The 19,234-nt window shown below is 42.0% G+C and overlaps 2 protein-coding genes across 6 annotated transcripts; both read right to left on the minus strand.

Moving 5' to 3' along the window:
• Nucleotides 1–586: 586 nt before the first annotated feature.
• Nucleotides 587–12,090, minus strand: epm2a (EPM2A glucan phosphatase, laforin). Of its 5 annotated transcripts, none has more exons than XR_009785536.1 (6): nucleotides 11,671–11,989; nucleotides 10,592–10,766; nucleotides 7,030–7,274; nucleotides 6,454–6,739; nucleotides 3,585–3,704; nucleotides 587–893 (listed from the first exon to the last, which is right to left on the minus strand). XR_009785536.1 is itself a non-coding variant. In XM_061754717.1 (6 exons), the coding sequence occupies exons 2-4, from the start codon at nucleotides 10,651–10,653 to the stop codon at nucleotides 6,456–6,458; spliced, it is 591 nt and encodes a 196-aa protein (XP_061610701.1). In that variant the 5' UTR covers nucleotides 10,654–10,766; nucleotides 11,996–12,090; the 3' UTR covers nucleotides 587–893; nucleotides 3,585–3,627; nucleotides 6,454–6,455. The 5 variants fall into 5 exon arrangements, 4 of the variants coding, with proteins under 4 accessions (XP_061610701.1, XP_061610699.1, XP_061610700.1 ...); XM_061754717.1 differs by lacking the exon at nucleotides 11,671–11,989 and adding an exon at nucleotides 11,996–12,090 and having other exon boundaries at nucleotides 3,585–3,627; XM_061754715.1 differs by having other exon boundaries at nucleotides 3,585–3,627.
• A 515-nt stretch (nucleotides 12,091–12,605) lies between these two features.
• On the minus strand, nucleotides 12,606–18,427 carry LOC133468273 (hydroperoxide isomerase ALOXE3-like). The gene is made up of 14 exons (XM_061753967.1): nucleotides 18,163–18,427; nucleotides 17,406–17,610; nucleotides 17,227–17,308; nucleotides 17,037–17,156; nucleotides 16,747–16,850; nucleotides 16,408–16,580; nucleotides 16,179–16,322; nucleotides 15,898–16,101; nucleotides 15,645–15,731; nucleotides 15,408–15,574; nucleotides 15,188–15,309; nucleotides 15,011–15,111; nucleotides 14,504–14,674; nucleotides 12,606–14,245 (listed from the first exon to the last, which is right to left on the minus strand). The coding sequence occupies exons 1-14, from the start codon at nucleotides 18,307–18,309 to the stop codon at nucleotides 14,066–14,068; spliced, it is 2,007 nt and encodes a 668-aa protein (XP_061609951.1). The 5' UTR covers nucleotides 18,310–18,427; the 3' UTR covers nucleotides 12,606–14,065.
• Nucleotides 18,428–19,234: the final 807 nt, after the last annotated feature.

Raw genomic sequence — 19,234 nt, forward strand, 5'->3', positions numbered from 1 at the left:
GCAGACCAACGTGACCGGCTGTGTAGCCGCACTCCAGACTGACCTCATCTGCTCTCCATCTGGCTCCCTGCGGGGCCAACATGATGAACCCACGAGGCAACGCTCGTCAAGGCAAAATGTCAATTTTGCATTTTGGGAACCTGAAAGATGCAGCCCGAATGCGATAAAGTCAACATCGCAATCGAGCCCTGCTCGCAAGTCGCGAAAATCAGTGAAGATTGAAAATCTCCGAGGAATTTACCCACACACCCCCAAAAATGTGTTTTGTAATAGGGAAAATAACACTATTATATTGTACTTTATAAAATCATGACAAAATAGAATATTAAAAAATGAAACAGCTTGTGCATTGTGGCTCCTTCTGATGTGTGACTTGGCCACTAGGGGCAGTAGAATACTGCCATGCAGACAAAACGAAGAAGACATTCACATCTGCTGTAATAGTTGTTTTTCGCAGAGGATAAAGAATATATACCTGGGTGCCTATAAATGCCACAAGCAACGCGTTTATTTCTACTACACAAACCTACGGAGTGACTAAATGAACTTCCTCCCTTCACTTCAACATAGTTCCTTGGACACAAGATGACACCAAAGCAATATTTATTAGACATTTCTTTAGCAACGGAGGATAGGATAGGTCTTAATTAATTCACATACACACATTTCCATTAGTCTCTCTTGTACCAACATTTTCTTGTAAATGGAAATTCTGTCATCAAGTAGCAAAGCTGTTGTAAAACTTGCCCAGCCAGTTCCCAGTGATTCATTACGCGTCGTCGCCGCCGGTGATTTATGAGCGCGCCGCCTCGTCCGGGCTAATGGCAGCCACGCGCCGGCTCGTCCCCGCGCCAACGCGGCCGACCTATCGACGCTTTCAGCATAAGGAGACACTGCAGAGAAAGAAAGAGAGCTTCTTAATGGTATCGACAGCGCGGAACCTTTCACTCTTTGACACTCCTCGCTCTGGTGAGCAGGCCACTTTAAATTGGGACAGAAAAGGCTGCCGAAATTGCCTGTGTGCCAATTAAGCACGTGCGTGCGTTTCTTTTCACAACCAAAAATTGTATTTCAAAGTTTCATTGCTGGGTTGCGTTGAAGGACAAATTGAGTTGTTGTAATTCTGAGAATGCTGAAGAGCTTTATTCCGCACACTCCCGCAAACAATTCTGTGGTGCCTTGAGATGCGAGTTGAATTCATTGCGTGAACATGGTCAGCTCTCAAAGCAGTCGTATTACAAATCCATCCATTTCCCGTACCGCTTCTCCTCACACGGGGCACGAGCTGCTGTGGGTTGGTCTGAAGTGCTCCCTTATCTTATTGTTCCTCCCACTTTTTAAGCCGACGTCTGTTTTCCCCCCCCCCCAAAGTCGCCATCTTCCAGTACTGGACCGGCCTTTCTTTGGATCATTTAGCCTCCATGATCATTAGCACATGAACCGCGCTGGCGGTATTGGCATCTGGCGTGACTGATGCGTTCGGGTCTCGTGCGCGGCCGCCGTCGTTCTCTGGTCTCTGGAGCCTCGTCAACTTGATTATACGCTAAAACAAATATGCAAATGAGCTTTTTTTTTTTTTCATGAAATACTGTCCAGTCTTGTTTAGTTCTCTACCGCAGTGGTCCTCAAACTGGGGTCCCGGGATCCCTAGCTCAGAGGTCCGCAAAATAACATATGTATAAAATAAATGTGCTATCATTTTAAAACGTGCATAATTAAATTTTGGGGATCGGCAAGCCAATAAGACAAACATTATGAACTCACTAATTTTCCTAACCTTGGCTTTGGGCTAATTAAAACCTCTGACATGATTGTGACATATAATCATATAAATTTGACATCCCTGCATGAATAAAGTCTGGATTTATTTCTTTTTTTGTTTTAGAACAATTGTGGAATTGTAATTCCCTTTATATATTGTTACATAATATAATCCTATTTTGGGGGAGAATCAAGGTCACTTTTCCAAGGTAAAAGGCAACATATAACGAAAAGAAAGTATTTGTTGTCATTTAATTGGAATTATTTAATGCTGTTCTTAAAATATGACGTAACTTCTACCCACTAAACATTCACTTTTTACAAAAGACATCTTTATTCTTATTAAGATGAAACTTTTGTTTTTGAAAAAAAATATATATATATATTGATTGATTTTTTTCCCCCCTTTATTTTGTTCACATAACCATTTTTTTTTTCTCTAAAAAATGTATTGTAACATTGCAATTGTTGGAAATGAACTGCTAATCTACCATGTTGTCTTTGAACCTTTTTCTCGACATAGTGAATTGTTTTTTGGGTGTGTGCGTGTGTGACTTCCCCCAACGCTGCACTTGAAGCAATCTTTGTCACATTCACAACACTCCCAGACATCACCCCTCAGCGGCATTCACCAGATAAAGATTTGGTTTGATTTATTTATTTTTTTCAATCCAGCCCCGCAACCACTTAAACCCTGAAACGGGTATTTTAAGTACAAATCTTCTTGTCATCCCAGCAAGAGTTTTTTCAATCTATTTTGGGCCACAAGAACAATCTGTAAAATGTTTTATGAATGGAGGCTAAACAGAGATGACTGAAAATGAAACCGTTCAGGACACGTCAAGCAAGTGTCGTTTTCAAAGAAAACCACCGAGATGCGATGAAAGTGGCGAGACTGAGCGTCAATTTAAAAGCGTTAACAAATAGATGACATCATCCACTTGCGTGGAATACTTTCATTTTGTAAAGGCAAAATCAGTTCAACTGTATAGTTGTGCTTTTTTTTCCCCCTTCCCCTGAATCCAAAATAAAGTACAATAGCTTGCCTCATAAGACTCGGGTTTGAAATTCTGAATAATATATATTGAACTGAAGCATGTGGAAAAATGGATCTGTGAAAATGAAATGCATTATGGAAAGGCGAGCGTGTGCATTTAAAAAAAAAAAAAAAGCAGTCAAAAGATAACGATAAGGGAATTATGAGGCTGCGTTTATGCGTAAACAGGTTTCATATTGTGCCCAGTCTGCAGAAGACACAGAGCGGCTGCATATATCAGTGCGGTCATTATTACTCTGCCCTGAGACAAAGGCTGCATGTAATTGAATATCACCCAGGCGCTGCCTCAAATTGCCTTCCCGATGACTGCAAATGCAAATGATGCGTTCAGGTTCAACTGGCTGGCCAAGCAGGTTAACAGATGGAGAATGTCATCATCTCTTTAGCCTCTTTTATTGGAGTTCAATACAATGATAGAATGAAGTAGTGCAGCCTCATCCGAAATCTGTTTGCGTTGACAGGGTGGCAAAATCCTACTTCTTGATTTTCTTTTCGGTTGCGTTTCTCATTATGTGCTAGCCTCAAGCTGGCGGCGTCGTTCTAAAGGCGAACGTTGTTTTGTTGTTTTAAGGACACGAGGTGTCATTCTCCATGTTTGATGTTTAGTTTAGCATTAAACAGTTTGAAGCATCTTTTTGGGGAAAGAACTGTTCAGAATGCCAAGATGTTTTTTTTTGTATCCAATTTCTCTTCATGTTGCCAAATAATGTCTCGGATGAGGTGAAATTGGAAAAAAAATAAAAAATAATAAGAGGATAAATCTTACCTCTTGGGTGGGTTCATGCGAGGGCGTCTGTCTGTCTTCTTGCCTGGGAGCAAAGTCGAGAGTCATTGGCGGATCCTTTCTTAAGCTCACCGACGCGCCAAGCGACTGATACGACTCGCTCTGAGAGACCAAAGAAAGCAGGCCCGCTTTACGCGCCCGCGATGCATATAAATCATCGGTGCCCGTGCGCACGCGTATGACTTGACGAACAGCCGGGCGAGAATACGGAAAAACGTTCTACTCCTCGGTGATGAATGAGTGCGCCGAGACGTGGCGTAGGCTCAACTGCGTGAAAGACGTACGGCAGCCTAAAGTTCATGTCGGGCTGTCGGAAACCCATTCGTGAGACTTTTGCAAAACGTGTGGTTATCAAATACTGTAAATACGCTCCGTAGTGCACCATACACATGACAATGTGGAGGTATGGAAAGCCGTTTGAATATTTATTCGATATCCAGCTGAAGGTCCGTGTACTAGTACGCACTTTGTCCTCACTAGTGCAACAATTTTGGGCGTACTAGTACAGGAGTGGGCAAACTTTTGTGCTCAGGGGCCACATTTGATTTTAAAACTGACAGATGGGCCACCTTATTCATAGATTAAAAAAAATAATAATAAAAACGTTCAAATGTGTATTACAGTAGTTTATTTCAATAATGAAATAATTCATTCTCATGTTGATTTTTTTTAATTACTTAGTTATAATTAAGCAACCAATTCTTTTTATAAAAAAGAAATGTCTATGTAAAATTATTGCACAATTTCTATTTTATTATTCAATGAACCAATTCATCCTTTTTTAGTGTATTCTGTATATGTAAAATTGTTTGGCTAATTTCCATTTCTACAGTAAATACATTTACCAAATATTCAATACGATATTTTTAAATTGCATTATTTACTAATATTTCTGTTTCATTATTGACACAGCAAATATAACAATATGAAAAAAATCAAAAATAAATATACATAATGCGTAACATTGTTTGTTTTATGTAAAATATAATTATTTCATAAAAAGAAAAAGTTAAATCAACATCTAAAATAGTTTATTTAAATTTTTTGTGTAACTACAATGTATGAATTCATCCAAATATTTCCTAAATTAAAATGTTTTGGTTTTTTTAATGTATCTGTAAAATTGTTTTATTTACAATGAATACATGTAATTCTTTCTCAAACAGCTTTCCATATGAAGCATTATTTCCCACTAGGAACAGCAACATAACCAAACATATTTTCATACATATTTCCTAATAGCTTTGTGAACCTGCAATGAACCTTCACCGGCTTTAAATTCAAGGGGGGCGGGGAGGGAACCCTGGAGAACCCTGAAGAAAGTGCATTTGTGAGCTATAATGACTTCAATTCTTTTTAACACGACTGCAGTCGGTGGCCAACAGCCTCGCAAGGATCGGTCGGACTCATCCTTTTGACGAACACCTCGATTAATAACGACATTATGACTTTGGAAGGCTTGTCGGCTGCAAGCAATCACTTAAAAAGAAATTCTTACGTTTCGAGCTATCTATCGCTCTAGCCATTCTGTGCTACCGCGAATCAGTCCAAAATGAAACGGTAGGAACACAAAACTATTGCATGCCTTTATTTGAGGAGTTCTCAGAAAGCAGAAAACCAGTGTCAGATCATTGTAAAAGTATGTATTGGAGACATTGTGAACGACTGGCCGACACTAAAATGTATTATTCACAGAAGATTATTTGATTCATGTCAAATGTTGTATCTCTAATATATTTGGGTTTTTGTCGGAAAAACAAAATCTGGAAATTTTTCAAATTTGAAATCAAATGTTTTTCCTTTTAAGTCCAAAGCCCAAAGAAAAAGCGTAAATGACATGATTTTACGCACGCACGCACGCACGCACACACACACACAAGCTCCCTTGAAGCAGCCACACGCGGTGACTCATACACGTGTCAGTATTTTTAGCCTGTTCCATCCATATGGATTTTGGTCCACATGTATGACTCAAAGCACTCATCCGTCCGTCTCCTGCACGCATACAGGAAAAAGTCATGAGAAGTGCGCCGATATGAGTCTTTGCGAGAAATTCAGAATATAACGCAAAGAATATTCCAGTAAGGACGGTGTGCAAATGATTTCGCAGGGATGTGGCTTTCGGAGGAGACGGGACAGAATAGCGTGAACAATGAAATACTATCAAGCTTCTGGGTCAAAACTCTTTTCCCAATCTCGTAAGGAGGAGGTACTTTTTCGGATACTTTGTCGTGCTTGGCAAGGAGTTCAGTTTTTGGGGGTGCAACGCAGAAAACGCTGAAAATTGAAAATGGCGCATTTGCAACAGTGGCACTTTCCCCGCCATGGCTGTTAATGGCGTCAATGGAGGACTGGTCAAACACTGCACGACCTGGAAAAACGGATGCTACTTCGTTTAGCATCTTTCTTATGCCGATACATAACTAATGAAACTATGTCTGCTTTAATATATCCCACTGGGTCGTGGCGGGGCTTTTCCACGCCGTGACAACGGGCAAAGGCCCTGTCCGCACGCTGGCTGTCGCACCTGACTTTTTCTTTTTCCCTCCCCACTCGCTCTTCCTCCTTGTCTCTATGACGTGCATGCACTCAGGGCCAACAACGAGGCGTTCTGAAGCGGCGACCACGCCGGCGGACTATCTGGCATAGCTAGCTAGCTAACTGAACGTCACAATTGTGCCGGGTAACAATTAATGCGAACAAAAGCGCTCGAGTTCTCATCTAGTGGGGGAGGGGCTACTCATGCTTGGGCCGAGGCGGGTCACTGGGACCCGTTTTAGCGACGGCCCAAAAAAAAAATCACGAACACTGAAATGATAAAAAGCAGTTTAACGTGCCACAAAATCTCTACCTTCAGGATTCTGCGTAGGAGACGGACGATCGTAGCCGGCCGAACTTGCGATGGAAGTCTGCCTGGCCCCGCACTAGCGCCTCCTCGTCAATGTACGCAACGGGCCGCCTGGCCGTCACCGCGTACTGCACCTTCCTTAGGCTCCAGCCCAGCACGTACATGAGCAGGCCGCACACGGCGGCCGTCGAGCGGCCCACGCCGGCGTTGCAGTGGACGTACACGGTGTGACCGTTCTCCAAGAGACCGTGAAGCAGGAATACAGCCTGCGGAAGCATCCGGATGCGACCTGCACCGGAGGACAGGAAGATTCCGGAGTCGGTACGTATCGTCGGGTCCTGTTCTGAAATCACGACGTGACTTAATTGCTCTGTGCCCGCAAGCCTGATGGTTACATTTGGAAACATTAACAACCAAAGCTCTTCGTGTGCGCGGTGAAAGCACACTACCCGCCGAGTCGTGCCATAAATTAGGACGTAAAACGCAACGCAGCCAGTCAAGGAGCGACCTGGCTTTCAAAGGTCTTCTCCAAAGTTACTTGTGTCTAACATCTGCGAGTACCTGGAGGTCGCCGCTTACCCTCGGTGCTCATGTCAGGCGTGGGGATCCACACGTAGACGAGGCCACAGTGCTTGTACAAATGCGTCATGGTGTCTGGCGTCATCGCTTCGCCAAGGTTCTGCTCGCAGCCGTGGGAGTTGTTCATCAAATCGGCCTCCGTTTGGAAGTTCATTACTGCGCTGATGCCGAGGTCGTGCTTCATCTTGATAGTCACGTGTTCCGGCAGTCGAGGACAGCTGCCCAGCCAAAGTCTCGGGAGCACCCTGGGAACGACAAACGGGGATGCGGAGAGGGTTCCCGTTTGAAACGGACTGTCCGACGATACAGCGAACCCCCCGCTGTATGGAGATTTCACATACAACATACTGTACTTTTCATGAAACCACAAAAACATGGCGCGATTGTCAAGGAAGAAGCGGATTGCTACAAAGAGAGGAAACGGACGACATTAATAGAGAGCTTGTGGTTATTTCGAGGGCTGTAGGCAATGATTGATCTCCACATTCACTGACTGCACTCTGCACCTGTGTATTTGAGTGACAGAGATTCTCCACGCTTTGCTTTCTATCCACAGGTACATATGAAATTATAACTACAGTTAAATATTATTGTAAGCCCCACATATGTACAGCTTAAGACCCCAAAACATTTTGTGACAGCTTTTTTTCAGGGTTTAAACTATATAAAACCAATGCTTTTATATGGTCTCTCTAAATTGCACCTTTTCACCCATCCCCGCGTTAAACGGGTTCACTGTAAAATAATCGGTAAATATTATCTGGTAATCACAATGGCAGAATCCCTTTCATTCATTTCATAAGTCGCCATATAAATTTGAAAAATGTCTGTACAACCCCACACGCGCTCCTCTCTCCCCGCGGCCACCTGTTCCCTGATTATTATTAGCATGAATGATGAAATTCCAGCTAGAATACAAACTGGCGTGCGTGTACGATCCATGGGGCCACTCGAACCCGAGGTCTGAGCAAGTCATTTTCCAAAGCTATTATTCGGCAAGCGGCGAGGGTGTGCGGCGCGTCTTTCCCCATCTCAGAACACACGGGTCCTTGACGTAAGCCTTGCAAGGTCCTCGGGTGCAAATTAAAAGCCTGGCCTGCGTTCTCGTCCGAGTTAATGTTCGAAGACGCTCGGGGCTCGCGAGCTGAACCAGCAATAACACGTCCCTGTGACTTCCATAAACAAAACTTGTTTTTAATGCAAGACATATCTCGACTTGCTGTGAAAATCCATTCTTCAATTCAATTCCTATTTCTTCCTCTGTAATGTATTTGAGTGGCGAGCAAGAGAATGACACATTGTATATTTAAAACAAGCAAATAACTTTGCCATAGAAAGGCTGCTAGTGTAATGCTAACGCATAACGGAAAACGCCGTCGTTGCAGTGTTGTAACTCTTTATGCAAACTGTGCAGCAGCACATGTAGACGGACGATGTCGCAATACTGCTCTGCATATATTCTTCATCCTTTGTGAAAAACAATAAATTACAGCAGCTTACTGACTTACAGTCGTTGTGAAACTTGGTTTGTCTGCATGACTGTATTATACTGCCGCCCGGTGGCCAAGGTGGGCACACCAGAAGGAGCAGCACAATAAGTTGAACTGAAGCATTATTTCATGATTCACAAATTTATTTGCATTTTACATTTAATCTACAAAAAAACACATTCCCCAATTTTTTCTTTTTTCCGGGGGAGGGGCCACCAACATCTCAACCAATCAGATTTCAAATTCATCCTCACAGTGTCCCTTGATGACATCCGCATTTTTCTCTCTTCTGTTAATGCTCTTTGCGACCTTTAAGAGTGGAGGTTGGTTGTGACACTTTTGGGTTTTTCTTTTTTGGAGTGTGGGGGAACGTTTGACAAGGACGACGAGGAGGTCAGAATCACGCGGGCAAGACGATCACCTTTTTCTTAGTGAACTAGTACAACAAAATTGAAAAGCGCCAAGGTTCAAATTGAAAGAACATCAGAGGGTAAAGAGTGCAGCTGAGTTCTCTTGTCTCACATTAGTCCACTACACACGAAGCAGGCAGCAATTAGCTTAGCATTAAAACAAAAAAAACATGGAATTACTACTTGCTGGGAATGAGTAAAGGGCAATAACATCCTCCCCGTGGCACTCGTTTTATGGCTTTACTGGGGATATACACCAGATAAATTATTCGACGGGCGCTGGTTGCCTAGTAACCTACAGCATTTATTTATTTTTTTTCCCGAAATGTAAAACGGTTTCAACGGGACTCGCGAGGATTTCTCTAATGAGCGCCGATGAGGAATATAACTTGCTCCTGTTGGTTGGGCTTTTTGTTTGTTTGTTTGTTTGTTAATGTTCTGGAAGTCTCTAAACAATAACTGAAGAATGTGAATCGTGAAAGTTTTCACTGCCAGGTTAAAGAAGTCAAGACATATTGACCAACTTTAATGACACACTGATGATCAAGGCTGGATTTAATTTTTTTTTTTCCGCACTCAAGTGGCAAAATTGGAATATGCCTCATGTCAGCATCAATGGAAAATAACGCATGGAATCAGATATGTTCATAACGGAATCGGGCCTCTTCCGAATGTGGATCACTTGATGTCAGTGAAATACAGTGCTGCCTTGACTCGCATCATCTTTCCCCATTTAAATAAATGGAAATGGCATTAATCTGTTCCGACACCACAAAAAAAAAATAAAAAAAATATTTGTAACATGTTATCCTGAAGCAAAACAGCACTCTACATTATTTTTGTAAAAAAAACATACAATAATAACATAAATAAATACAGGGTGATTGAAAAGTAACTCCATATTTTGAAATACTTATTTATTCATGTTGTAATATTTTTCTAAATGTTTTATGTGTATATTCCATGATTGAAGCAACAAGTCTATTCTACCAAAGCAACGACTTTGGAAGAACTTGAAGGGCGAATACGAGAAGTTATGTCTTCCATCCCCCAACTGGTGGCTAATGCTGGCGCCCATATAAAATTTTAAATCAAATGTCCATGCAATACACTTTCTTCTCATGTTCATTTCTTGTAAGAATTATAGTTCAGTACTTAAAAATAGGGAGTTACTTTTCAGTCACCCTGTAGAATGGAAAAACAAACAGTTTGCCCCCTTGGCCACCAGGGGGCAGCATAATACAGACATACGCAATACAAGTTGTCTTTCGCAGAGGATAAAGAATATATGCCTGTGAGCCTCATGTTTGTCAAATATCCTTTTCTTAAAGGGTTGTAACTACCGCAACATTGATGCTCGTTTTGTTAGCCTGTCTATAGCACTTTGCATTGTGTGTTAGCATTAAGCTAGGGGACTCGAAGAACTCACCTACTTGCCTTTTTTGTGATCATGACTAATATAAAACTTTCTTGCGCGACATCTCGGTGTTAAGCTGCTGTGTTGAACTGAAGGAAGCGAGGATTTACTATATAGACATTCAATTGGAATTGGGCACTTGGACCTGCTTTGCAAATCTAGCAAAAGGCTGCCAAGTTTATTTTGCTTCCTGGAAGTCCGACACGTGAAGCATCACCGCTTTCTGGTGGCCTTCGTTGTCGTACCTGGAGAAGTGCATGGCGTTCTGACCAGCCACACTAAAGTAGAAGTCGGTGGTGTGCTTCATCTCGTCCGTGTGGCCCGTCTCTTCGATCCAGTGGGCGATCGGGTGGCAGTGGACCCCGTCCAACACGTTCTGCTCGTCGTAGGAGCATGTTCTGTCATGGTGGGGCCCGTTGCCTGCAGACGATGAAATATTAATAGGGGAAGGTTGGTTAGTCATACGAACCAGAGATGTCACAAGAGTTGTGATTGTTTACGCAAAATGCCATTTATACAACAGAATTATAGCTTTGTGTTCAATGAAAAAGCCCCAGATTTCTCACTGAGTAATTAGATGTGTGGACAAATTGAGAAGAGGTCATTATTTCAGTTTTCTGTAGATACTTTTGTGACATTTTTGTTCATCGTCATGCTTTGAGATTTTTTTTCCAGTGTAAAATACACTACCCACCAAAAAATACATTTCACGATAAACCCCAAATATACTTTCTCAGTGGTTCTCAACTGTTGTTACGCATTTTCCTATTTATACACACGCTTTTATAGAATTTAAGAACAATAACTTTAGGTTTTGTTTAAATATAACCTCTGAAAACACATATTGTATTTCTATGCACTGTTTCAAATGAGTTTGAGGTCTGCTAACCAGAGGCTGAGCTGCACTGTATTTGTTTACAAATGAAAGCAGTGGCTCGAGCGCGAGGACAGAACACTTCCTGTCGCTGACCTAATATGTTCAGGGTGGAAAATTGATACACCTATACGAAAGCCCCAAAATAAATTAAAAAAAATAAAAATCTGAATATGAATACATGTGATTATATTTTTGCTATAAGTCTGTGGGGACACAGTGGTGCCCTATTTATTGACATAAGAGGCACTAGTAACCTTAACGACGGCAATCCTCAATTCAGTCTCAAGACTTTGCTGCCATCGTGTGGTCAAAGGGTGGGGTTACATCACATCGCGTCAATATGTGTTTATTTTTTGGACTTTTTTTTCAAAATAATAATTCTACAATTGCTATTTTATCCACTTGTGGTGGCAGGCTACACTGAAGATTATTGGCATCTCCGTGTACCTTCCCAGATCAAATGTCCGTCCGTTCTTCGGATGAACTTGAACCACAGTGTGTCCTTAAAGGGCTCCCGCAGCCGCACGTCGCCGAGCCACAGACACGGCTCCCGGGTCGACACGGAGCTCCGGCACGCTGTCATCCGAACCGCTTTGCTGGGCTCCCACTGGCCCATTTCCTCGCGCGAGCCCAAAACAAAGAGCTCGACGTGCGGCGAGTCCGGCGTGACAATGACGCCGAATCGGAATAACATGCTCGACGCGTTCATGTTCTCATTTACGATCTCGTCAAGCAGCTTATTATGGTTCGTGCGCCGCTAAAAATAACTCACGTTAATATAGAAGAGCTTTGACGGAAGTCAAGATGTGTTCAGTGAAGCAAGAAGTCCAACTTCGGTACATTTTCCGAGCACCAAACTGTAGCGCCATCTGCTGGTGTCATATCGAAATACACTTTATTTATTTGTTAAGGCAGTGGGCCGAAGTGGTTTTATTTCAAAAAATTACATTAAATATTTGTTTCATATTAGTTTAAGCATTAGTACTGTGCTTGACTATAGGACAATTTAAAAAAATTACTTAAATAATGATTCAATTGTAACATACTGCACTTAAATAAATTAATAAAAACTAAAAAATGTACCTAAATGTTTGAAAACAAACAGAATTCAAATGTACTGTACTTAAAATTTTAGTACAACACACTCACACCATTGTAAATATTTTTTTCACCAAAATTTAAATACAACTGAACTCTAACTAACAAGTGTCAGTACACAGGTGCCAATATCGAATATTATTAACATCTACTAATTGTAAGTTGTAATTTAATTCGTATTTTAAGATAGTTACTTTCAAATCAACACGTATAATGCCATTTCCTGTGCACGATTCAATGCACCAAAACAAGGCCGGAAATGTGAGCGACTCAAAGACAAAGCGTTCAACACAGCAATCCACCTTTTATTTTCAACTTTTAGAACCAAAAAAAAACATACTTTTCTGACAGTTGAAAGAACGACAAGGAGATTATTGCGCGGGGTCATCAGCATTTTCCCGTGATGCTATCGTGAAAGCAAGCTAACGCAGAGAAGCAGAAACGCTAATAACCTGCATATAGTTTGCATATGTTTAACTCTTTGCATGCTCAACAAAAGTCCAAATACAGTCGATGACCATACCACCCAAATCACTGTTGAGAAAGCCGTTGGAGCATATACTGTATTAGATATCCAGCTAGCGGGCTCTCTTCCTCTCTAACAAGACAATTCATTCAACACACTAGTATAATGATTGTCTTACTAGTAATGTTTTGGGGGTTTTTTCACTTCTAACGGGACTTTTGGCCTACTCGTAGGCCATTAAAGTATACTTTAACTGCACCGGCTGCACTAGTAGGCCAAACTATTAGGCATGCGTCACACACTAGTAACCTCCTGGACTCTACTAGTAGCGCCAAAATGCCCGCTAGTATTTTTGCCTTAGTAATAACACTTAGTTGTCCCAAATGTAAAATGTAAATTGACCTCTGAAGATGTTTTTTGTTGATTTCAGTGAATGTGACCTCTTAGTGCTGCAAATTCAACAAATGACCATTTTCAGTTCTTGTAAAACGCTGTTGTTTGTCCTAATTTGGAACATCCATCCATCCATCCATTTTCTGAGCCGCTTCTCCTCACTAGGGTCGCGGGCGTGCTGGAACCTATCCCAGCTGTCATCGGGCAGGAGGCGGGGTACACCCTGAACTGGTTGCCAGCCAATCGCAGGGCACATACAAACAAACAACCATTCGCACTCACAGTCATGCCGATGGGCAATTTAGAGTCTCCAATGAATGCATGTTTTTGGGATGTGGGAGGAAACCGGAGTGCCCGGAGAAAACCCACGCAGACACGGGGAGAACATGCAAACTCCACACAGGCGGGGACGGGGATTGAACCCCGCACCTCAGAACTGTGAGGCTGACGCTCTAACCAGTCGCCCACCGTGCCGCCGTAATTTGGAAGAGTCTATGTTAATTTCCTTCCTTTAAAAAAAAGACTTTGTTCCAAAACATTTGAATGATACACTCGATTGGGTCGATGACATGAAAATGATGATGTCATTTGCATCGCCTATTTAGGAAAATCTGAGAAAAGTGTTGTTTGCATAATAATTTGGAACGCAGTGTCGTGTGTGATAAAAGTTACGAGTAAGGCACAGTTGTTCTAGTAGTGCGCTGGATGGTCTTACTAGTGAGGATAAAGCGTACTAGTACATGGACCTTCATCTGGATATCAAGACTACCGAATAAATGTGCGAACAGCTTTTTTATAACTCTCGCCGGTTCCTACACCAACACGCCACATTGTAAGTTGAAAAGACCTTCCAGCATACGCGTCATCCAAAGAAAACCTTCGCACTTAATGAATGATATTGTTGTCCATTTGACTCGGGTCCAGATATGTGTAGGGCACGACAAGGTTTGCGTTTCTGGCCTTGATGACTTCACTAAGGCTGGACAACTCCGCTTGAAACTCCTTCATCATCTGCTTGACTTCAGGCTCTTGGAATCTTTCTTCGGGGTATGAACCCAGTCGGACCTGCCGGCATCGCAAAAACAGGAAGACCTCACGTGAACTTGTGTGGAGTATTTTCATAAACTCGCCATAGTGAGCTCACTTTTAGAAGTTCAAAGTGAAAATGAAAATGTCGTCTAAATTTGACACCCCACAGAGAAGAGTGTTGTTAACAATCCTGCCAAATTTGAATGGTTACAAAAAATAAAATACAATTAAATAAATCGGCAACCGCTTGCATATAAACCGAGGGTTCAAAGTCTGTCACAACGCTCAACTTACAGAATCGGAGTCGTCCACTGCGAGCACATTTAGAAGGTGCGCCGCCTTGACCGTCTCGTCAATGTTTGGGAGCGTCTCCAAAATGGTCGTCATGCCGGACTGCCCTTTGGCGCGTGGAGACGGCTTGCGCAACATTAAAGGAGCATTGGGAAGGAACGCCTGGTAGTCAAACTAACAAAATAAAACAAAACAAAACAAACCACTTGTGGTACATTGTGTGCTCGCTCTTGGTTTTAATAATAAAAACAAAAAGCTTGAAGTCCTATTTCAAACAGAATCAAAACGCTTAAAAAAAATAAATAAATAAATAACAATTGAGGGCCAGTATACTTAAAGTGGACCAAATGTTAACAAAAACAAACAAAAAAAGACTTCACCTGACAGTTTGTTTTTAATTGCTACATTGATTGGAAAAAAAAAGAAACCGGTTCTTTCACCAGATTTCTTTTTCTTTTTTTTTTTTGTTGCCTTTTTACAATTGAAATATTACGTCAACTGTTGTGTCACCTGTCCGTTATTGACGGCAGCATGTCGAGCTGAAACTGTGAAGATCACCATGGTGATAAACTTGACCACTTCCTCAACATTTTGGAAGGCCTCTGGACACCCTGTGAGGAAAAATACCAGAAAAAAACGTGTAGTCTCTATGTACATTTTGTTGACAAATTGAATGTGGTTTAATACCTGAGGACTTATCCCCTAAAAAGCAGCGAATGAATATCTCATGCATCCATCCTTGGAGCTCAGAGTCTTTGACAACCTCACTGTCGGAATGATAGAAGTGCTCCACTACACCCTTCACGAATCTGGAAAGTCAAAGTAATTCGCATTTCTCTCTCTCTCGGATGGCTTACCTTCTTTCAATTACTAATGGTGGTGAAAACAAACAAAACAAAAACAAAACCTGTGGATGATGTCCCAGACTTTAAGGCCGTCATCTCTGTAGTAGAAGTTGGGGATGGACTCGAGTCCTCGAGCGCGAATGTCGTCCGGTATACAGAGCGAGGTGTACGTGAGCTCGGCTTGCGTCCGCATCATCAGCTCTATAGTGCCGTCAAGTCCAAACGAAGTCTAGTCACGTGCAGGATAACACACGGCTAGGGTCAGATGTGAAAATGAGAAAGCAAGTAACTTATCGTACCATTGAAAGTGACCCAGTAGCTCCCAACAGAACTTCACGGGCCTGAGCGTTGATGTGTAGAATCCGCCGAAAGTGAGAAATGAGCAACTATGCAGAGAGGGAAGAATACCCCAAATAATGTTCCGAGTGAAATGAAACTTCATTTGAGTCAACACAGTCACATTTTTCAGACCAAATTCCAAGTGGGCGTCCGCTTGGATGCCCTGCAGATCAAATCGAGACCACTCCACATTTAAATCCACGTCAGCTATACCTTGTAAATGGGATGAATCGCAGAAAGGTTGCGGAGGAGGCTAATGGCCCAGGGCTCGACGACAAAGTGAGTGTTCTTCAGGTGGGAGATGGCCTGGTGAGTCATCATGTTAGTATTTGTGACAAATATCTTGGCGAGAAGCCAGTCTGTCTCCGAATCACTGGGCAGAAAAATCGGATTCTCTTTTGAGGGTTGTTGATGCACCTGCCAAAACATTGGTAAACACGGTAAAAGACCGATCCGGCAACCATTGACCAGGGCTACTATTTCACATGAAATACCTGTATTGCAATTGGTAGCAGTTTTTTCTCAGGGTTCAGGTACAATAGACAGAGAGGAGCAGGCACTGACAGTTTTTCCCCATGATATAGTTTCCCAGGTATTCCGCTCAACCTCTTCTGGTCATAGAGGAAGATATTTCCTTTCTGTGAGACAGTGAGGTGTTACATCTCAATGAATGTTTCGGAATGGAATCTAGTCCATGTAAGTAGCTCTTCATACAGTAGATACCTTCATGTCATTGTTCAGACTACTATCTTTCTCCAGGAACGGCTTCACCATTTCCTCGGTGACTGGGAAATTTGGGGGAAGTTCTGAACAGCGTCTGATCAAACAAGGGTTGAGACCGTTCAGGAACTGGGATCCATAAAAGTCATCTTCCTTCCAGTGCTCGGAAACATACTCTGGAGCGATGGATAAGTCAAGTGAATTTAATCTTAATCACAAATCTTTGCGGTCGCACTCCGAATGTTATGATCAAGAGTGTTTGCCTTTCGGGCCACCGTTTGTGCGAACGGCTTTCTATTTTAACGATCTCGGAATGGCCAGTTGCCGAACGACTCGACCTACCTGATATTTTTGTCTTTCTGGTCCAGATGATTCTTTTCATGTCTTCCATGCTTTGCCAACTTTCCTCACATCCAAGCATCCCCTTCATCTTGAGTTCTAAGACCCTGAAGCGCAACAGGATTCAAATGGTACCGCTGACTATTCACAATTCAGTGTCACGGAGTGGGAAAGCATTAAGTCCCATGCCATCACTATTTTTTATTTATTTTTTTAATAATCAATAACCAACCACCTTTGCACGCCCCTGTTTTGATGGCTTGGGACCTTTAAATCTTCTTCTCGAAACTTACCCAGAGTACAAGGCCTTCTTTGACTCACTTATTCTAGACACTGACATGCGAACTTCAGCAGGGACACTCGATGTCGCGAAAGTGTTGTGGGAAGGAAGTCTTTCATTGATTGAGGCCCATCTAGAAAGAAGAATATATTTGAAACCACTTTGAAATGTCTTCTTACTTGTATCTTTCGGGGAAAACCTACTGGAAGTGGCTCTTTTTAGACGCCAGCTCATTTTTGCGGTGCTCAATCAACAACGGGTGCTCGTCTTCAAAAGCCTTCATGGCTGGAAAAAAAAAAAAAAAAAAAGAAGCCACGTCTGATGTACAGTGTAACAAAAGCTAAGTAAATGAATCATATTTCATGTGAATATGAACTCCAACCTTTTCCTCCTCTCAGCTCCATTTTCTCATGATTGCAAAGCCATCGGTAACACGGGAAAAGAAGGGTCTCTCCTTCTGGCGTGGTCACCACTATTTTAGAGCAGAACCACTCGCGTTCGGGGAGGAAAAAACGTGGGCCTTTCTCCAACTTAACCAGCAGAAGTTTGCCCAGAGAGGAAATGGTTTTGATGGTGTACGTCACAGTCTAGAATTGAAGACGTGGGGGTAACTGGTGTTACACACGTTGAAATAATGTGCTTTGGAGGGTTGAGCTGGTTTGCATTGTGGTGGTACAAGTATGCGAATGATACAAACTTCAGTTCAAATGATTATTTTTTGGGCTATAGGCTAATACAGAAGACAAACTGTTTAAAATTCAATTTTTACTTTCTGTTGATGTCGAAAAAAACAACAACAAATGTATCACGTTTCACAAGAACAGAAGTATCTACAGGTCCCTCGACAATCAGTACACACAAACTTTCCGCAAACACCGGCAGTCCTAATCGAAGTTTCCATTGAATAATAATTTAAATTTTTTTTTTAAAAAAGACGGCGCTCTTTTCCCATGAGGATAAAGAATATACCCCCCCGCTCCCATCTGCATTTAAAAAAATAAACACTCAAATAAATACATCGGTATATGAAATTTTGGGCCTGTCAGCAGTCGGCGTCAACCAAAACTATTGGCAAACATATGACATCTAATGAGCAACACGTGCAGTGCCTGATGCATGTACACACATTTCCAACTTACCTTCCCAGTCATAAAGTCAACACCCCAGTTATTCAAGTCCGTTTTCTCGCTCTGCCCGTCACTTCCAAGCAAGGTGACGAGGATACGGTCAAATGTTCCGGCAAAGAACATTTTTCCTCTCGTTATTTCCAGCTTGTACTCTGCCATGGTCGCTCAGTAATAGGAATAAAGGAATTCTAAAAACTTGATGTTTTTAGGTTCCGTAGGTTTGGGCTTCGCTTCCAGTTCCACCTGGCGGCAATGATCTCTTTTTAACCTTTATCTTCCTCCAACGCAAATGAGTGACAAGACGCGGTATGTAAAAAATCTACTGCGTATGATTTTAATACCAAATATAGATCAGATAGAAAAACAAACTGTCGTCTTCAATAAGCAAAAAGCATGCAGACGGTTTGCATGAAAAGCAAAATGAAGTGGCAACGACCAAAGACTCGACAAGCAGCAATCATCAGCCAAGGATTTACAGTCACTCATTCGTAAGTACTGAAACACTCAGCAGTAAAGCAATTACTATATTTTTATTTATTAGCACATTTGGGGTTGATTTCGAAAGACAAATATGAGAAAATAGATCAACTTTTAGGCTTTTCTTTTTTTCTCCCCAGGTATCGACTGACGGCCTACCCCGCCTTTCGGACAAAGTCCGCTGGGATAGGCTCCAGCTCACCTGTGACCCTGAATAGGACAAGCAGTACATTTAAAAAAATAAATAAAATGGATGGATGGATTTTGGATCTGATACAAAAACTTAGAATATTGCACCTTTGCCTGAATGTGTAGACCAAGGACAATATCTGTAGATGACAAATATTTTGAGAGCTGTAAAGAAAGACCCGAAAACTGTTCAAGACATCACTCCAGTGAGCAGGAGTGAAGATCACCAGCCAGAAGTACAGATGCGACGCAGAAAGATGCAAACCACTCAGATTACATGAATGACATCAGGGTAAAACTGTTGCGTAAAATATGTAATCTTGTGGTCAAACACAAAAAGTGCCAGATAGATCAGGGATAATTCATGTTACATCAACTTCAAGTGCTGAAAGAATGATTATAAAGAGTATATTTTGCA

Source organism: Phyllopteryx taeniolatus, chromosome 18, assembly GCF_024500385.1.
Source record: "Phyllopteryx taeniolatus isolate TA_2022b chromosome 18, UOR_Ptae_1.2, whole genome shotgun sequence".
NCBI classification, from domain to species: domain Eukaryota; kingdom Metazoa; phylum Chordata; class Actinopteri; order Syngnathiformes; family Syngnathidae; genus Phyllopteryx; species Phyllopteryx taeniolatus.

Bases quoted from the DNA above. Each gene is read 5' to 3' on its own strand.
- epm2a (XM_061754715.1), bottom strand. From the start codon at position 11,932: ATGAACGCGTCGAGCATGTTATTCCGATTCGGCGTCATTGTCACGCCG. The intron at 10,767-11,670 runs GTACACGGAGAT...CATCGTCTGCAG, and splicing joins CGGACATTTGATCTGGGAAG to GCAACGGGCCCCACCATGAC. The intron at 6,740-7,029 runs GTAAGCGGCGAC...CCTCCGGTGCAG, and splicing joins GCCTGACATGAGCACCGAGG to GTCGCATCCGGATGCTTCCG.
- LOC133468273 (XM_061753967.1), bottom strand. From the start codon at position 18,309: ATGGCAGAGTACAAGCTGGAAATAACGAGAGGAAAAATGTTCTTTGCC. The intron at 15,310-15,407 runs GTTTTGTTTTTG...TTGACTTTCCAG, and splicing joins GTCTGGGACATCATCCACAG to ATTCGTGAAGGGTGTAGTGG. The intron at 14,246-14,503 runs GTAAGTTGAGCG...CGATGCCGGCAG, and splicing joins CAGTGGACGACTCCGATTCT to GTCCGACTGGGTTCATACCC.